Below are 19,351 nucleotides of genomic sequence, written 5' to 3'. Positions count from 1 at the left end.
AATAAGGAACTGAGCACTGTAACACACAAAAGCAGCCATTCTTATGTATGCTTCAAGTATTTGTATGCTAAAAAAACAGGGGAGCAATAGGTAGGAGAGCAAGTGGTACAACCTGGATATTTTTGGGTCATTCCCAGAAATACAATACATACAGAATCTAACCTCACAGTAAACAACCTGTTTTGTAGAAAACATTCACAGAGTGCCACCCATTTCTCAGACTGTTGCATTTTTCTGGCCCTTCTGACCTCACTGCTTGCCTCTTCAAATTAAAAGCAAACCACATTGTCACTTACCAGGGGAAGAAAAACTTACAGCTATTACAGGTTCTTCCACAGGTACAGAAAAACTAACATACAGCTGATGTATAAGAGAAATGAAGTAAAAGCTTTTAGAAGTAGCAACAGAACTTATTAAAATGGCGTCCTTTGACAGATATGGAAGAATTCTACAATCTGCCTCAATATCAGCTGGTTTTATAGGGCTGTTGGAGAGGTCACCATTAGTGAGTTAAGAGATTTCAGAATACCCCTTGGCATTATCTTTATGTAACACTTTTGAGTAGAATAAGTGGTTACTTTATGATTGCACCTCTGATGGCTTTTAAAAACCTTATTGCTGACAGGATCTTCTTTTTAATCTCAAGGAAAAAAGAAAAAAAAATTCAGAAATTAGGGCTTACTTCGCCTCTCCTTCCCCAAGAGTCTGCTGTCCCTGCTAGTCTTGGTGGCTGAGTTGAACAGGGCTCCTGACATAGCCAAACTGCACATGCAAAAGCCCATTACACAGTTCAAAATCAAAGCTGAGGTTTTATGAGGTGCAGGTAAGAAAATGTGGAGCTGGTCCCCCCAGTTGTCCCCACTGGACTCACTGTTGGGAAGCAAAGCAAAGGCCAGAAAGCATGCACTACACTGCATCACTGTTTCACAAGGATAACCTGCTCTTTTTTCCATATAGAACAGAAACAATGAAACTCGAGGACAAATACACGCATTTTTATTAGGGATATTCATATATTCAGCTGCTACTACAACGAAAGGGCTCTGCTTCTGCTCTGCAGTCTTGCGTTGGGAATACAAACAACGCAAATTGATGCTGTATGGTGCAACTCACTGCTGCCAGATAATCTTCAGGTTTGGGGGCAGCTCTGCAGCGCACAGTTCATCAAACTTGGACACATCCTTCACAGGAGTGCTATAAAAATTCAAGACATCTTCAGCACTGCGCATGAGGTGGAGCTGTGAATTGGGGACAGCATGACCGAGTTCTGCTGCCAGCTGAGCCAGAAGGTGATACTTTAACCTGTTTTCTTTGAGAGGTGTCTGCTGCCAATTATCAGGAAGTGAGGGTCCAAAAATCTCCTTGACATAAGACTCCAGGCAACTCTCTATATCCCCTGGAGGAATATAATTTCTGCTGCGTGGTGGGGGACAGATCAGGCTGGGTTCACTTTTCTCTTGATGAATTATTTTGTCTGCTTCCACTTCTTGTTCCTGCTTCCTATTGACATCAGACAGAAGTATTTTCAGTCTCTGGGCTACTTAACACTAAACCAAAGCACATTTCTATTCATAGTTTTTTAATACTGGATTCAGCCTAGCTTACAGACAGTTTACACATCCTGTGGGCACAGCAGGTTTGTTATGCATGCAAGAAAAAAAGCGCACAGGCTAGACATTTGGGTTTTCCCCTAAATGCTGCTGTCTCTACACAGCAATCACCTGCCCTGCTTATGTTACTCATCTAAGTGTAAACAAAATTTTAATCGTTTTCCCAGTTACTGCTCCATTTTCTAATCGGTTGAGATAAAAAGGGTAACAAAAATTAACCACTACTACAGAGAAAATTAGTGCCCACAAACACAAAAAAATTACGATCGTTAGTTTTAAGCAGAAATTAAGTCTACTCCAATTATCTGCCTTGGTCCCATGCCATAATCTACACAACACCACGTGCATGGTTTCACCTAAAATGCTACACAGAAACTACTTCTCTTCATTCACATCGTAGTCCTGCCCTGAAACCTTTTTCCACACCTACCAAGTTCCCTTACCAAAGCTTGTATGGGTACTAGAAACCCTAACACCGCACCCCACGGCGGGCCGCCCGCAGCGCCCTCGGCGGGGACGCGATGAGGCCCCCGGTGACGTCCCGAGGCCTCCGACCTAACGCGCTCAGCTGCACGAAAACCGAGCCGCGAGAACAGCAGGGCTGAAAGCTCAACCACCCTCCTGAATGCACCGGCCCCTGCGGGGGCCACCCGCCCACCCCGCGGCGGGTCGCAGGCCCGGTACGGGCAGGCAGCGGGCAGGAGGGCCGAATGCCGCCAGTGCCTGCCCGCCTCCGGAACCCACACCCCCCAGAACACAAGGCGGCAGCCGTGCCGTGCCCCCCGCTTCCCACGCCGTTACCTCACGCCGCCCCAAAACGCCCTGCGCGCCGGGGCGCCGAGGCCCAGCCGCCGGCCCGCCACCCGCAGCACGGCTACGCCCGCCATGGCGAGGGCACGCGCAGCCTCGTCCCGGCAGCCGGCGGAGAGGGCGGGGCTTCGGCCCGGCCCGCGCTGCCTCACGGGAGCTGAGGCCCCGCCCCGCGGCGGAGAGGCGCCGGCCCCTCCCCCGCCCCCGCTCCCGCTCCCGCTCCGAGGCGGCGGCGGCAGTCCAGGGCCGACCGCGGACGGAGGCGCCGCGCGGGCGCGTGGGGGCGGGAAGGGGCGTGTGTAACGGCGTGTGGGGCCGGCGCAGGGACACACGTTGTCGCCCGCCGCGATTGCAGCGATCGCCGCGTGGTTCTGCCAGTCGGGAGAGTGTTGGCAGCTGCCCCTGGAGGGATTGATCCTGCGTTCAGGGTGTGGCGGCTGGCGGTGCGGTCAGCCAGCCGTGCTCCCGCAGTTTGTTCTGTAGGCCGCACTTCTGCCCCAGGCACGCAGTTACGTGGGGATATCGCCTTTCCTGGTTTTTGGAAGGATGTTCATTTTTAAAGGCAAGAAATAACGCTTCATCTGTACACAGCCTGGTTTTGATTCATGGCAATGCACTCAGCAGACTTCCGCTTGCTCCGGTCGCAAACACCTCTGCAAAGAGAAATACCAGGAGCCAGAGCACAGCCGCCAGCTACACCAGGCACAGCGTCTGTGGCAGATGTCCAGCAAAGGAGCAGGAATTATTTAGCAAAGCCACAGCTTTAGTTTTATAAAGTGGGAGAGCGGTTTCGTTTGCTGGTTTGGGGGATCATTTTTTCCACTCCCAGTTTTAAGAGAAGCGGTTCACATAGATCAGATCAGTATGATGCTTCTCATCAGGAACAGAGGTTTACTTGAACTCAGGTTCATGGAGATTTACAGGACCATGACTGAACCAGAAAATGGATGTTGTTTCTAACACCGCTATAGCCCTCTGTAGTGTTTTCTGGCAAGTAGCTTTTCATTCATGGTCAGGACGGACTATATACATGCATTAATTATGCAGTTGTTGGATCTGTGTGGAGTTTGGGTATTTATTGCTGCTGTGAAAGAGTGGTCGCTAACACAAAGAACATGAGGTGCTTACAGGGCAGTGATTTTGCCTGTTTCCCTTTTTGCTGGCAGGAATGGGGGATGCCTGTGGCTGGGAAGAGAAGCCTGCAGCACAGGGTGGCCCTGAAGAGGGACAGGAGGTTATCTTCTGGGTTCCTTTGTGTTTGCTGGTTGGTGGGCTGCTCCAAGGTGTCACTAGTTGATTACTGTAACGTGTTGCCATGCAAGTACTTTTGTATAACCTTAGGTCTGGTATTTCTGCTATTTCTGCCTTTTTTTCATAACTTGTTAATTGTGCTTTAGCTAACAAAGCTTACATGTCTGACAGGTACACAGCAACGTACCAAAGTGTGTATAACTGACTAGCTGAAAAGGGTCACATAGACATAGTCCAGCTGGCTGGACAAAAATGCACATTGCTCTCAGCTTATCTGAAGTAAAGCAAAAATAACTGTCTTTGGCTGTTCTTGTTACACAATAACAGGAAGATTTCGGTGGGGGAAGAAGGTTGCAGGTGGGAACAGATAACTACAGAAGAGAAACTAGGGGCAGGCTTGGTATTTAGGCAACTAACCAATAAGGAGCTTAACTTTTGTAATATGTATGAGCTAATTATAGCAAGGCATAAAAGGTGACTGTAAGGGACAATAAACGAAGTCTGCTGATCACTCATATTGAGTGACTGTGTCTTCCCTCCGTCGCAACACCAAAGATCAAACTTTAGACCTTCAGCATCAGCTTAATTATTCAAGCTATGTCAACATGGTAGGCCAAGATGCCTCCCTGCATGTTTTATGTTAATTATTGTAGGGAATGCCACTGTAAAAGTGCTTTGGAAAAGTAGTCTTTGCACAGAACTAACTGAGCCTGTGCAACCCTAACTCGGCCCATAGCAGACTCGTCACACCAAACATGATTCTCCAGAGACACGAGAAGCTTCTGAAGGTAGTGTGACTTATCTGTGGCCCAAGTCCTGTGCACTGCTGGCCATATACATCTCTCAGGTTTTCTCAGTGTCTGCCAGACTTCAGTCAACAGGATTAACCTCTCCAGCTGTATCACTATTGGATTATTTCCCTTTGATCTCCTCAGGGTTTTCCAAGTTCACCAGCAGTAAAGCTTTGTGACTTAATCTTTGCATAGGCTACTGAAAACCACTCGTGTGAAAGGGACTGTAAAGTTTATCTATAAAAAAGAATTGTGAGATAAGAGATTAGTTTTCAATTACTGTTTTATTCCCATGATTGAAGACACAGTCAGATTCTCTAGTTCACGATTTTGACTACAAAATGTGGTAATGGGTAAGGGTATGCATTTGAATTTGAATTGCTAGGGAACTACTTAATCTGCCTACTATTTTGGGGACCGAGTTTAAACCAGAGGGAGACTATGTTCATGATTCATTGGCAGCTGTTGTATGGAAGGAATTCCCCTTCCTTGAAATGTGAAGAAGAAGAAACATGAATATCCCCTTAATAAATGGTAGGAGCAAAGGGTGGAGAGGAAACTAATCCAGTTTATCTCCAGTTTTGTTTAGTGTAAGGGAAATTAGATTTCTTTGGTTTTCTTTCATTTCTGAGTATCTTCCACCTTGTGAAGAGGGACAGGACAAAGGAAAGTTCCTGCACTTTCAGTAGGTGTAGCTGGCCGTGAAAAGTGACTGCGTGGCAGCTGTGTCAGTCTTCCCAGACACAACATACTGTCCTCTGCAAGCCAAACCGTTAATCTGAAAAAGAAAGAAAAAGGAGGGGAAACCAGTTAGCTTGGAGTGAGAAAAACAGATGTAGAAAGACAGCAGGAGTAATCAACCAAGGCAAAAATAACAGAATGACAACCCCGCTGAACATGAAGTACCAGGAGGGGCAGGAACAAGAGGAGCCTTAGGAAGGTGACAACATGTCTCCCTTCATAGTGTGGAGCTCCTCTCTGTGCTGGGGGAAGGCCTTATACCTGCGCCCGCTTGCGGAAGGCCTCTTGTGCAGCCTTCTTGTTCTCGCTTTTGCCCACCCATGCTGCCAGGGCAGAGGCTTGCAGGGCTCTCCCATATGAAAAGGTCAGTTTCCAAGGCTTAGGCAGAGGAGACTGATTCATGGCATTCAAGTTGACAGAAGCCTCTTCTTCACTCTGGCCTCCAGACAAGAAGCAGATTCCTGCAAAAAAAGAGGTTTGAAGTCTTAGAAATGGAGTGCTCCAGCCACTGCAATCCCTGACTTGATGAGCAAGCACATCATACGCAGGAGCAAGTCCAGCAAGTGTGACAGTGTGAATGGATACATAGAAATGAATCAAGAATCACCAGGAACGGCAGCAGGAACGGTCCGGAGAAGAGTAGTGACAGTTGCTATGGCTACATCCTGAGGGGTGTACTTCTTGGGGCAGGAATGTCCAGGCGTCACCATGTTGGGTTTCAGCAGTGTCCCTTCCAGGTACACATGATGATCATTCAAGGCCTTGTAGACAGCAGCCAGAACCTGAAAACAGGAGGACTGAATACAGACCTCTGCTCAAATCTTCACCTCAACCTGCTGTGGAAAGGCAGCTAATTCCTTGTGAGTGTGAGAAGATCAAATGAATTTTGCTTTCCCATGAATTTTATCACAGGGGTTGCAGTTCTGAAGACACCATTTCTTTTGAGATGACCAGGATACCATTCTTCATATTTATTGGATTTTTCCCGGCAAACTGAGGTACTGAAAGAGAATGAAGTGTTTTGCTCCCAATACATCTTTCTCAGATTGAGAATGCTTGTTTGAATGGAAATCCAAAAGCACGGATTCTACTCTTGCATTTGCTATTAACTCATTATTTGACTGTGAGCAACTCATTTTTGTGATGCAGTTATGAAGTACCTTTTTGGTCAAAACTCTTTTAAGATCTGTGAGCACAAACGGCGTAAAATTGGTTACTGATTTGTGAAGGAGAAGAGAAGGGCAGGAATCTCTTACCTTTTCTGTGACATACTGACAGCGCTGGAGATCATGGTCTCCATCAGGCAAGATTTCTGGCTCCACAATGGGCACCAAGCCATGCTAAGAAAAGAAAAAACAGGAAGTGTTTAGGGCTATGGAAGAACAACTGTTCTTATCTGCCCCTACTTTGGTGGTATTTCTTCATGCTGTGCTGCCCTTCTTCCTCACCTTTCCCAAAACCTTGGCAGAGATCCGCCTTTCAAGTTACCTAGGATGTTATCACAGCGAACAGTGAGAAGGGGCAGCAGCATGTCAGGAAGGGTTACTGGAGGGTAGATACCTGCTGGCAGATGCTGGCGTAGCGTGCCAATGTGTTGGCATTCTCTTGGATGGCAAGTTGAGAGGGTGTTGTGCTGCTGATCTTCAGCACTGCACGCCACTTGCCAAAGTCAGCACCATCTTTTTTGTACTGGGCACAGCGCTCAGCCAGTCCATCCAGCCCTGCAGGTGAAAGAACAGTGCTTCACTGAGAGCAGTTCTTCAGGACACACAACTCTGAAAAGTACCATGCCACCAGACAAGGCTGTGATTCAGGTGAGTCACCCCATGGCTTTAACTGCGGCAGTCATAGCTTAGGCTCCTTAGAGCTCTCCTTACCTTGGATGGTGGTTTCTCCATTTGTTCCTGCTAGGGGTGCTGTACCTTTATCCAGCTGTGGAGACCACAAAAAAATGAAGGGTTACAGAGAGATGGAAATTGGTCTCATCCTTATCTTCTTACCCATGGTTAGTCTGTCTTTGCTGGCTGACTGTGAGTAAAGCATGGGGCTGAACATACTAAGGATGAAAAGGAGGGAAATGTTGGAGCAAAGGGGAAGAAAAGGAGTGGTTGGGTAAGAGGAAGGGGCAATGTATAGATGGCTGCAAGGAATGGCTCAAGAGATCCATCACATGCAGAAAGGACTGGATTTAGGTTGCTGCATGGAGGAATTTAATTGCAGTGAATGGTGAGTAGATGGGAGTTGGTAGATGAAAAGTTCCTGCCTCAAGTGCAAATGTGCCCCTGGTTTGTTGTAAAAAAGCAACGCAGATAATGGTGGTAGAGATCGTCTAGGGATTTTAAAACCAATCACAACAAAGAAAGAAAAGTTTTTAACAGGAGAGAGTGCAGCCCTGTATATAATTTTCACTGGAAGCGGAGTTTGGATTATGCTGCCAGCCACACATTTATAGGTACCTTTATCCCCACCACAATGCCTTTTTCTTTGATAAGAGCTGGAAATGGCTTTCCACTGCTGTCTTTCTGATAGAGAGTCTCATGGAAGAGGATCACTCCCCCAATGCTCTGGTTGATGGAAGCATCTGAAGAGAAGAGAATCTCTCGAAAAGCCCGGCGATTCTCCTCTGTGTTTTCCACATTGATCCTCTGCAGCCTGTTCCCCATGGTACCTAGCAAGGTGGACAAAGGTCAGACAAAGAGGTGTTAGCCTTGGCTAGCCTCCTGGTCCCAGTATGTAGTAATGAACTGGGCCTTGAGTTTCGATCTCCCCCTTCTCAACCCATAGTTTGTCAGCTTTCATTACTATTGGTCACAGTCCTGCCTGGCTGAGTTGTTCCTGCTCAGACAACATTTTTCAATTGTTTTTAATTTACTCCACTAATTTCAAAGATGAAGCAAAATTAAGAGGAAAAAGTCTTGGGTACTGCTAATTGATCGATATCCAGAACTCACCCACGGATTCATCTGCAGCTAAGATCCCCTTTCCTGAAGCCACAATCCGCTGAGCGATGTCTGAAAGAGCTTTCTTCTGCTCTGGAGACAGCGCTGGGAATTGGTGGGTCATGTTGACTTACCTGTGGAAGAGTATTACTGTTAAAAGTTGGGGGAGACTATATACACAAACTATAAGGCAGAGATAACACTCGGGTATTTCTGTTGGAGGGCTCTCAGTGCTTGTCTGGTCCATGTTATCATAGCCATATGCCCAGAAATCCATTCAAGTTCTTCTTGGCTTGGTGTGTGCGGCAAAACTAGAAGAGAGGAATGCAGGAGCAACATCCTAGCATATCCTTCCAGAACCAAAGTGGGAAAGACTGCATTTTACATGGATTTTCTGAGAGGCTAAAGGAAGGTCAATCTGTCATAAAAACATGCACTAAGCTAACAAGTGTGCTAACTGCTGGCTCTTCAGACTTCTTGGTCCCAGTCAGAAGAATGCCAATTACCTCATTGCCTTTACACATTTCCTAATAATGCCCCTCTTCCATTCCCTGGCCTGTGTTGGCAGTATTTGCTACTTTGTCTAGTCGACTTTCCATCCCCACGCTCCTGCCTCACTTTGTAATTCTCTCCTTCCCATGTCTGCTTTCAGAACTGTACCACATTGCTTACTCTATAAGACCTGGAGGTTTTAGAAGGATTCACCACCTATTTCTATCTTTTCAGCTCTGGCAGAGGTTTACCAGCTGCAGATATGCAGCACCTGAAATCCACATTCTGTCTTGTTATGACAAAATGCTTGTTCTTATTAAAGTTTTGATTATGTGGCATTAAATTACAGTTTCTCAGATTATCTGAATATTCCAGGTTACTTCCCTGTGTATATAAGCCTGTATGCATAAGACATAAAGACTCTTTTCCCTCTGTTGATCATATGTGACAGCTAAAGTGATACCCATGTTTTTATCAGTAGGTGGTAAATCCATGAGATGAATCATTAAAAACAACACAAAAGATCTCCAGTATCAAGCTTTCCTCCAAAGGGGCAGGCCTCTGAGCAGCGTCCGCATTTTCTATTCGCAAGCTCAGCCTTAAAGAGAAATGAGAACATTTCCCATTTCACCATGTGCCAGAGATGGCCAGCAAATATGTCTCTCCATATAAGCATGTACACAGCCAAGTTCTCCATCCCTTTTCCCTGCATGCAGACATTATGTTGCCAGGGAATCCTTGTCTTGCCCTCCCTGCAGAAGAGCATAGTGGAGAATAAAAATCAGGGTCTGGCTGCGACTTGTGATAGGGTAATAGAGTTCTGTGCACCATGCCAAACGGTGCTAAACTTTTCTGGTAACAGTGCCATCACAGTACTGGGACAGCTATAAATCCATGTCCGATTTATAGTTGAAGGTACTTTTGTATTGGTAATGGTATTGTGCAAGATTCAAATGGCATTGTCTACCAGCGCAGACCAGCTGGATGCAGTGTCCAGGTGTCTGCTTTACCTTTTTGTAGGTTGTTTGAGACTGGAATGCATTCTATGCAGGTTATCAATGTTAAGTCATTCTACATTTAAAGGGAATTTGAAAGAGTGTGTGATGAAGACTGTATCAAATGGGGGAGGGTTCCTTCCTTTTCAGGGACTAAAATGCCTAGCTGCAGTCCTGCAAAAGCAGGCTTTTCTGAACTCCTCTTTTTGTATGCATGCCAGGCTGTGGCTAGAGCTCTGGGAAGCATCCTTCTACTGTGGTGACTGACCACAACTCCATCACTCTCAGCTCTTATCCTGTTCAGATCAAAAGAACAGGAAGAGCTATGGTTTATGCTGTTTATTGCTAATTAAGTTCACCTGTAACCCTCCTCATCCCTCACCTTCTTTCTGAGTCTGATGGGTCTCTTAGAATAAGAAACTACCTTGTTATTATGATTATTTTAGTAAGGGTTTGTGTTATAAGCACTTCAGTCAAAACCAGAGCACTGTTAAATAAGTTGCTATGCAAAACTATGAGGAAACACTCCAGTAGTTCACAGGCTCTGTGGAAAAGACTGGAAAATTGTGATCTGGCAAGAATATGATCTTGTCCAAGGTCAAAACTAATGAACTGCTAAATCAGTAATGGGATTTCAGAGTTGCAGTTTGGAGGTATGTTACAGCAGGAGTCGGTGTATCCAGATAATTTTTAATCCAGCTAGCTGAATTACAAGATCATCAGTCACTCTAGTTTCTTTATTATGGGTATACTTTCTCCCCAGCAATGCCATAAGCAATGAGACTGACATCTGTTGATTCTTACTTGTTTTCAGTGTTTGCATAAAGATCAAAAAAGACAGTTATCACTCAAAACCAGCCTGCAAAGCAAATTGCCAATATATGGAAATACAAGTTTTCAGGTGATAATGCTGATCCAAGTGAGTACTCTCAAGAGACTGAAACAATACAGTGTAGTTCTACAATGATGAATTGGAAGACAGCTGGCTAGTTGCGGTTTCTATGCAAGTATCTCATTAAGTGTGAAGGAGTAGGTGGAGATCTGCCAAAAGGCATCCCAAAATTATGTTCCCAGCTACCCTGCTGAGCTACAAGGATGAACAAAATGCACAGTGTTTCTAACTGAAATGCTGAAGAAATGAGTGCAAAAGCAGTTGTAAAGTTAATGATAGCTCTAAGGTCCAGAATGTTCAAGTACCCTTGGTTTAGGACTTTATTTTTCTGTGATTCTTCCATAAGAGGCATAATCTTGAGGATCTTCTCTGTAGAATTCAGAAAGGGTGTCTCTGCTGTAAAGTACTGCTCTGAGCATTTAAAGGGGAGTGGAGAAGTCTTACATGTCAGTAACACTTCATACAGCTGCCTTTTAAAGAGTGAGCTCCCAGCACATCCACAGAAACATTAATGTCCCCCCTTAAAGAGCCAGATATGTCACCTTCCAGGTCCTGAGGAAAAACAGTCGTGCCCAGGCTGCCAAAGCTGGGCAGTTCATTTCATTCTCACAAGAACGAAGCCTATTTGCCTTATTATTGCACTTTATCTGTTTAATTTGTCAACTTTTCCAGGCAGGCAAAAGGTCACAGGAACTCTTTTCTCAGTAGCAGTATCTAGGAGTTGTTGCACCACTAAGGTTTTTCAAAAATTTTATTTGGTACCATTTTAGGCTGTTAGCTAGTGTCATAGTGTCACCAACTCAAGTGATTTCACATTGATTTGACATTGTATGAATACAATGTATTCTCTTTGTGGTAACTGCTTACATAACATTTTTTAAAAGTGGAAGAGAGAAACAAAAGAATAAAACTGCAAAGAATTAACAAAACCCCCGGCTTTACAACTACCTTGAGAGTTTGCCAGGCTTCAGCAGCTCCTTAAACAAACAAGTTCTTTGTTCAGACCCCAGCCTGTGACCAGCAGGAGATGGGGGTAGGGGGGAAGGGGACAGCACAGCTGCAAAAGTAAATACTGTACCGCTGAAGACTCAAGTTTTTCTCAGCTACCATAATGGAGGACCTGTAGGGAAAGTATCTTCATGGGTATCGGCACAAGCACTGCATCCTGTTAATATTAATAGTGAGAACCAAAGGGCAGAGGCAAACTGAACAGCAGAAGGAACAAACTGTTACGTTCCACTTCAGGTCATCTTAGAAACATTACTATTTCACTGGCATCTCTTCTTCCCAACCACCTCAAGTGACTGGCATCTTCTAATAATACAGAAAATCTCACCTGAGTCCTGGTTTGCAGACAGAAAAAGATTGGATTGGAATCTGTAAGTTTTTCTCTTGGGTGTCTTCATTGCCTTCTTTTATAAAATTGGTGCAGGACCAAACTCTTTTGTACCCCATGCATGCAGCTTTTCCTGTTCAATTACTATTAAATACTGCCCTTCAACATCATCTCTGACAGCAATGCAAACCACGTTTGCATGCCATTGCACTGTGCACACAAGAGATTCTGCTTCCAAGGAGCAGGGTTTGAAGCAAAAGTTGCTTATATAAATAGATAAATGCAGTTGACATGGAGAGCGAAAAGTATTCAAAAATTTAGCCCATGACATGTAGGCACAGTGTTGACCTGACTGGATTTACTCCTCATTTACACTTGTATGCTTAGGAGAGACAGACACATAAATCAGTTATGTACCTTACATTCTCATGACAGTGGATAAATCTAGTTATTGGCCTCACTTCTCCATGGAGCTCATTAAAACGCTATTTCTATGTAAGTCTGTTTACTTGGACATTGGGCAAACTGAGAGGTATGAACAGCTCGGCAAGTTTGCCCCTGTCCTGCTGACAGAGCACATTCTTATCTAGCTTGCAGATGACACCAAGCTGGCAGGACTAGTTAATACGCTTGATTGCTGGGCAGCCATCCAGAGGAGCCTGGACGGGGGGCAGGAAGAGACCAACAGCAGCACCATGAAGTTCAGCCATAACAAACCCCCACCCACTGCCTGTGGGGCAGAGCCCTGGAGTGATCCCACCAGGGCTAGTAGGACAGGGGAACAGAGAAGGCCCAGGGCCCTGTCAGGCAGTGAGCTGAACATGGGCCAGCAGCGAGGGCCAGCAGCATCCTGTGTGAGCAGGGGTCTGGCCCAGAGAGCCAGGGAAGGACAAGGATTATCTCCCTCTGCTCATCACATCTGGGTACTGCATCCAGTGTTAGCCCCAGCAGTACAGGAAAGGCATTGACAAATTGGAATGAGTTCAGCTGATGCCACCAAGAAAATCAGGGGCTGAAGCACTTGCTCTGTGAGGAGAAGGCTGCAGAGCTGGGTCTAGTTCAGCCTTGAGCAGAGATGGCTTTGAGGGCACACCTCAGCAACCCCCAATACCTGCAGAGTGGTGGTTGGAGAGGCTGAGCCAGGCTTTTCACAGTGGCACATTACAGGAGAGTGAGAGACAACAAGCATAAGCTGAAACTGGAGAGATGTGGTCTGGATATGAAGAAAATTTTTACATTATTGGGACAGCCAACAGTAGAGGAGGTCGACAGAGAGGCTGTGGTGTCTCCATCCTTGGAGGCTGTCAAGACCAAACTGAATAAAGCCATAAGCAGCCTGGTCTGACCTTGTGTCTAGCCCTGCTTTGAGCAGAAGGTCAGACTACAGACCTCCTGATGCCTCCTTCAGCCTGAACTACCCAGTGACTCTCTGTACTTGCTTTAGGGAGTTGAAATGGAAGTGGTGCCTCCTGTATATATGAAGATGCTCTGAGGAAAGAAAAGGATATTTCTCCATCTTTGCAGTGCAAGTGAAAGTATAGCAAAATGTTTCATTTCTGGGTTTTAAAGTGTCAAGGTTATGGGACAAAAAGAGATATTCAGACTTGTGTCACCTAGAAAAAGAAGCACATGTTTTTTGATTGATATACTAATTTCACCATCTTGATAGTCCTTTGGGGCATATATGACGGTAAGTTGCCTGTTTTTTCTCTCTCTTATGAAGGTGGGAACAATGTTTTTTTTCTGTCTTCAGGCTCTGTCTAGGGAGATTGCTTCAATATCCTATCTCAAGTGGATGGGAGTATGTGAGAGCTGCATTTCCCTGTCCTGATTTCTTTATTAGCCTCAGAGCTATACTCAAGCCCTCAGCAAATGTACCCCCATTTCATCTCTCTAGCAAGTATGAAAAGAGGTTATGCACTTAAGGACCCAGCCTCTGCAGTCAGCGCAGAGCACTTCTGGAGCACTCCTGATGGCTAGAGATGACTGAGGTAGCAACAAACTGGTTTATTGGAAGTAAGTCTGGTCATTAGGATGAAGCTGCTTCTCTCTCAGGGCTGGGCTCTTCTCAGAGAAGGTAAAAAATGCTGTCAAACTTGCACTAGAATTCAAGTCTCGTAATGCCAGTAGGGGAGGCTGGGGGAAGCAGTGGTGAGAGTTTTGGGTGCACTAAATAGTTTTGGGTGCCAGGCACATGGGACAATTGAGAAAGTGATGGAGAATCACAGACAGCAAGGGTTTGCATTTGTTGAGCAATTTCCTGAAGCTGGCTGTTCACAAATTGAAAGGTTACAGCCTAATGCAAGAGCAGGTTTTGGTTTCCTGCACTGCAGACTACCGTACATCCCCCTGCCGAGGAATCTTATCCATACTACTGTGCTAATACTTCAGAAGAAGCTGCACAACAAACACATGTAATTACACTTCTGTCAGCATTGTAGTTTGTCAGGACCAACAGCGTTCTCCAGTCATTCTCTCTTCTCCTTACAAAACATCAATTTATGTACTCCACAAGCATAAAGAAACACATGCAAAACAAAGCAGTAGAAAGCAATGAAGGCATGTTACTGGTCTACTCAGACTAAGGATTCACTTACTCCAGGAGTTCTGAGTGACTAAGCTAAGTTAGAAAGCCACATTTAGCAGAAATTGGGTCACATTGGAAGATCACTGCAGAATGGCTGAGTGCTTAGTTCTTGCAAGCTGTTCCTGGAACAAAAAAATAAAAACAAAACCAAAAACAACTCCCCAAGCCCACTTTAGATAAACACATTGTGTCTCGGGTGCTGATATACATACTACCTTTACAGTTTAGAAATTAAATTATTATACTTACTTGTTTGTGGACAATACCTCTGCTGCTACAAGCTTCTGGTGTGGTGGTTGCAGGCAAAGAGACCCAGTCCTTCTGGGCACTAACTTTTATAAAATTCTTGATAGGTGGGGTGTGTGTCCCCCCACCCCCACCCCCCGCCTCCACTCCTCCATTCTCCCTCCTCCCATCATTGTTTGAAGTCGGTCATTGGCTCTCAGACCACAACCACACAGCCAACAGGACACAGTCTCGCTCCTGGGGGTCTGCCCCCTTCCCCTCCCCTGTATATATATATAAGGCCATTTATGACATGGTGAAACTGAGGCACTTTCCAGTTATTTCAAATTGTTCCTCCTCTTTCTAAAACAGACTGAAAAAAACCTACAGAAGGAAACATGGAAATCGTTTACAGGGATCTTGGGCATAACCTTCTGTTTAGGGTTAGATCTTCTGGAAGCTTATACTTAGGAAACTGCACAGTGTAGGAAGGAAGAATAGAAAACAAAATGCAGAAATAATGCAACAGATCCAGATTCTTAATTGACATCAAATATTGTCATTTCAGTGCCTTCCTAAGTGTTACACTGATTTTCCTCCTTGAAAATTTAGCACAGAAACATATATTCCTTCTCCAGTTAAGTCTATGGAAAGGCAAAATGCGATGCTACGGTATCAGGGTTAATGAATCTGCAAGTTCTAATTTTCTTTAATGCAGTGTATGTGTGAGAATGACGGTTATCAGAAGACATGTGCCCACACTGAGCTGCGCAAGTGCAAGCCAAATTTTCCACCAAAATCCCATTGAAATTTACCCATATTACAATGACACACAGGCTTCTCTGCTGCTTAGCAATTTTTTTCTCTGAAAAATGCTAATGTTCTAGAAACAGCATACCAGCATTCCACTTTATATGAAACCACACTACAGCTATTCACCAAATCCAGATAGACAGACCTGATTTATTCCCCACCCCCCCCACCCCATACTGCAGGTCAGTACTCCTGGAGGGAAGTACAGCACAGGAACTTAGGCAAACATCATCCCCTCAGCAGCAACATGCTCTTTGACCTTGGACATTAGCAAGTCTTTACGACAAAGACCCAGTGTTTGTATGAAGAATGACGTAGTTTCCCCATGTCTTTGGCTCATGTAATAACACCTTTAGCCTTTACATTTACACCGTGAGACATCTGATTTCTCCTCTCACTGAGCAACACTGTCTTCATTAGGGTACTTCTTCCTTGAGCCTGTCTTTCCTAGAGCTGCATGCCAAGGTCAGTGCTTGCAGGAAATCTTAACAGTTTACATGCTGCCAGCAGTAGCAGTCTGTGACAGTCATCAGAGAAACCTCTGAAAAAGCTGAGGATAGAGCCCAACTGTAGGCCTTGTGCTTGTGTTGATTTGTTTTAATATTCTCCTTCCTGAGCCATACCTTTTTGCTGAAGAATGCCGTGGCACATAACATATGGACATAAAGCCTTCCTTGCTTTACAGTGTTTGCTTTATATTCCATTTCTCTCGTCTTAGCAGATGAACCCCATGGTATATTAACATTTCTCCACCACAGAGGCATCTAGTATGGATTAAAAATACTTTTATTGAAAGAAAGTTATCCAAGACCCTCTTGAAAAAAAGGTGTCATACTGATGGTCTTTGTCAGGGCCACAAAGAAAATTAGAGTTTGAGTCCCATCATTCCTGGTTTGGTTAGAAGCTGTCACAGATACGAAAGTTAGAGGAAGTGTTTCTTTCCCAGTGTCATCTGTAATATGGTCTGACAGGATCTCACAGAAAAGCTAGAGCTTTTTTGAAAAATACAGTGGCTGACATTTAGAAACCACTTTAGATAATCTCCTGCTGTCTACCTTGAGTTCTTAATTCTTTCAGAAGTATATCTATATATTTCCAGGTGGGTAATGGCCAGTACATGCCTTTCTAGTCCTTCTGAGCCAATATCCAGCGCTTCAAGCACTAGGATTACAGGTCCTAGCAGAGATTCTGAGGACTGAGGAGGGAAAGTGAATGAACATGATGATTAGCTTTTTCTCTTAATTTAGGAATGGGAGCCTGTTTAGGGAAGAATATGGAATGAGCAGTCATGCTAGATAACATCACTGTAAGGTTCAGTACTATTAACATGCACACACATGGTCCTGACCATACTGTGCAGAACTTAGTGGTAGACTGATACTAAAATGGCACTGGAAAAGAGTATACACTTCCATCATCATAGCTACATTATTTGAGGATACTTATACCTCTAAAAATTAGGTTATAGTGGTATCGTGTGTCTTTAAATAGAGGAATAAGATTGCATTGTGAGGGGAATGCAATGTACTTGCATTTAACCAAGAAACTAACCTGCCCCATAAAAATACCACATCATTGTCTGCACTAATTATTCTATGGCAAAATTGGTGTATTATCCAAGTTATAAACCTGTCTCATTAAGTTAGTGTTTGAACTCATAGTATTGCCAACTCTCTCAGCTTTCAAGTCACCCAACTAATTTTGGATTGGTGGTTTTTTTTTTGTTTAAACCTTTTTCAGAGTAACATAACGCAGCCACAGGGCTGTAGCTAGCAAGAGGTTGTCTGCTAGTGCGAGCACCCTTAGCAGAGGTGGCTACCTCTAGACGCTGCTTTGACAGAGGCTGAATTTGTGGCCATGGACAGCATGACTTTAATACAGGTGTACTGTACCAAACTGGAACATCTTGATGGCCATGGAGTAGGAGGAACACCAAAGCCCCGGTGGAAGTTGTGTTCAGAGGAATAATGACACAGGGCAGGAATCAGATTTGTGGCCTTCAGGAAAACAGGAGGCAAAGAGAGGCAGAGAACATGCAGATGAATTTTAAAGGGTTGCAGCTAACAACTTTCTGACAAAGTGGCTCAGTAGTGGCATGAAACAGATGCCCCTTTGTAGCCATCCACTGTTATTCATGTTGCCATCCATCTTACTGGTATGTGGGGTTTGTCTTCTGCAGTTTGTAGGGCTGGCCAGGCAGGCAGGGTTCTGTGTGGTAGCTCAGTTCCTGAGGAAGCACCAGCTCTTCTCTGCCTCCCTAGGTTTCCTCATCCCCCTCTACCTCTGGCATAAGAAGGGGGAAGGGGGACATACTGAAAAGGTCCCAAGCTGTGGATAGGGACAGGGAGAATAGGAAGAGAGGGCAGCTGAAATATAAGAACAAGTACTCTTAGTTACTGGTATTCTTAAAAATAATTTTACAGACTATTGCAGACTGCTGATCCACTTTTCTAGCAAAGAAAATAAATCTTTTAATGGAGAAAGGATTACTGTTTTTTTCAGAGTTTTGGATGTGTAAGAATTGATTACTTAAATACCCAACTAAATATGGTGATTGAAGTTTTTCTGCATGGATTATGACTTTATCCATTAATGAGAAAGGTGATATAAGCAGTCTTGCAAGAAAAAAATCTTTATAGCTCACTCACATATGTGTTTGAAACATCACCACAAACAAGATGTATAACTAGTAAGAGAGCTTAAATGAAAACAGAAAATGGTGGTCAGGTATAAAAGGGATGGATAATGTTAAATCACAAGTGTCTAGCATTTCCTCTTACAAAGGTGGCACAGCACAAGTGAATGTTGTGTTTGAATGGCTTGGAGACTTTCCTGATGTTGCCTTTTCCACCTGAAATTACTGTACAAAATTTGACAGAAATATACGTTCAGAAATTTTAAAGACCACTAAAAACTGTCTTTACGGGTGGCTTGGGTTCTTACTTACATCTTAATTTGTGGTTCTGCTTTCTAGGGTTTGACAATGCAAGTACTGAATTTTCATACTAGTAATTAATTTAATTGCTGTCTTTGTTATATCCAACCTTGCTTTCAAAATCAGTTCTGCACTGAAGTTCTAAGTGAAGACTTGGTGGCTGAAGTACATTAAAATCAGTGGCAAGCCTGGTTTAAAGGCAGTGGGTAAAAATTGAAGAATTGCTTATGTTTCTTCAGGGTGATGACTGGGTTTTTTCTGTGTGTATCTAGCAGTATCATTCCAGTATGGATTTTGCCTTTACTCATATTAACTAGCATTTTAAATGAAAATAAGTAAATGTGAAGAGATACAAACTGCAGTACATCTGAGAAAGAAAGAAAAGAAAGAAATGGATGGAGCCATTTCAGAGATTACATGGTGACCAAGAGAACAACAACAAAGTTAAAGCTTCCTTCTGCACTTCAGTAGATGAAGTACTATTAATCTTACCAACACTTCTGTATGTGGTCAGGCCTGTAAAAGGGTTTGAAATGGAATGGAAAAAAACACTGGAAGTTGGTTGAATGTCTGGGTATAACACACATATACATGAGGAACACCTGGCTCTGTGTGCCCATAGAGATCACTGCCTGCATGATGGGGTTAAAGTCTAATCAGAGCAGACCTGAGCTGCATGGAGTCTGCCTCCTCCTCACCTCTCCACACCATGCTGATGTTTCATGTTTTCTGTACTCTGCAGCCTTGCTTAACCGTCTCAAAGTCCAGCTTGTTCATCCTTATCTAATCAGAGGTATTGTTTATTAAGTGGTTTGTTTTCCTCATTCACCTACAGCCCTCACTCCCATTGCAGAGAACCTGGCCTTTAACCCCACTGAAAGAAATCACTTGTATTACTGGCCTTACAGCAGTGTCTGCAGACATGTACATCAGG

General features: G+C 44.3%; 2 protein-coding genes across 3 annotated transcripts; both read right to left on the bottom strand.

The window, feature by feature from the left end:
* Positions 1-974: 974 nt before the first annotated feature.
* On the bottom strand, positions 975-2,576 carry MRPL50 (mitochondrial ribosomal protein L50). The gene is made up of 2 exons (XM_055791611.1): positions 2,412-2,576; positions 975-1,500 (listed from the first exon to the last, which is right to left on the bottom strand). The coding sequence occupies exons 1-2, from the start codon at positions 2,495-2,497 to the stop codon at positions 1,110-1,112; spliced, it is 477 nt and encodes a 158-aa protein (XP_055647586.1). The 5' UTR covers positions 2,498-2,576; the 3' UTR covers positions 975-1,109.
* Positions 2,577-4,727: 2,151 nt separating this feature from the next.
* On the bottom strand, positions 4,728-14,809 carry ALDOB (aldolase, fructose-bisphosphate B). 2 transcript variants are annotated; one of them, XM_027786073.1, is made up of 10 exons: positions 14,694-14,761; positions 14,455-14,566; positions 8,155-8,276; positions 7,660-7,871; positions 7,081-7,135; positions 6,764-6,924; positions 6,460-6,543; positions 5,811-5,985; positions 5,465-5,664; positions 4,728-5,240 (listed from the first exon to the last, which is right to left on the bottom strand). In XM_027786073.1, exons 3-10 carry the CDS (start codon positions 8,264-8,266, stop codon positions 5,145-5,147), a joined length of 1,095 nt encoding a protein of 364 aa, XP_027641874.1. In that variant the 5' UTR covers positions 8,267-8,276; positions 14,455-14,566; positions 14,694-14,761; the 3' UTR covers positions 4,728-5,144. The 2 variants fall into 2 exon arrangements, with proteins under 2 accessions (XP_027641874.1, XP_005237027.1); XM_005236970.4 differs by lacking the exon at positions 14,455-14,566 and having other exon boundaries at positions 14,694-14,809.
* Between the last annotated feature and the right edge of the window lie 4,542 nt (positions 14,810-19,351).

The sequence above is a fragment of the Falco peregrinus genome, chromosome Z, assembly GCF_023634155.1.
Source record: "Falco peregrinus isolate bFalPer1 chromosome Z, bFalPer1.pri, whole genome shotgun sequence".
In the NCBI taxonomy this organism is placed as follows: Eukaryota; Metazoa; Chordata; class Aves; order Falconiformes; family Falconidae; genus Falco; species Falco peregrinus.
Note: the sequence above shows the minus strand (reverse complement) of the source record. Positions and strands in the feature narration are given on the sequence as shown.

Excerpts from the sequence above, each read along its gene's own strand:
- MRPL50 (XM_055791611.1), bottom strand. The coding sequence starts at position 2,497 with ATGGCGGGCGTAGCCGTGCTGCGGGTGGCGGGCCGGCGGCTGGGCCTC. Across the intron at positions 1,501-2,411 it reads GCGTTTTGGGGCGGCGTGAG|GAAGCAGGAACAAGAAGTGG; the intron begins GTAACGGCGTGG and ends TGATGTCAATAG.
- ALDOB (XM_005236970.4), bottom strand. The coding sequence starts at position 8,266 with ATGACCCACCAATTCCCAGCGCTGTCTCCAGAGCAGAAGAAAGCTCTT. Across the intron at positions 7,136-7,659 it reads GCATTGTGGTGGGGATAAAG|CTGGATAAAGGTACAGCACC; the intron begins GTACCTATAAAT and ends TGGTCTCCACAG. Across the intron at positions 5,665-5,810 it reads CGTTCCTGCTGCCGTTCCTG|GAATCTGCTTCTTGTCTGGA; the intron begins GTGATTCTTGAT and ends CTTTTTTTGCAG.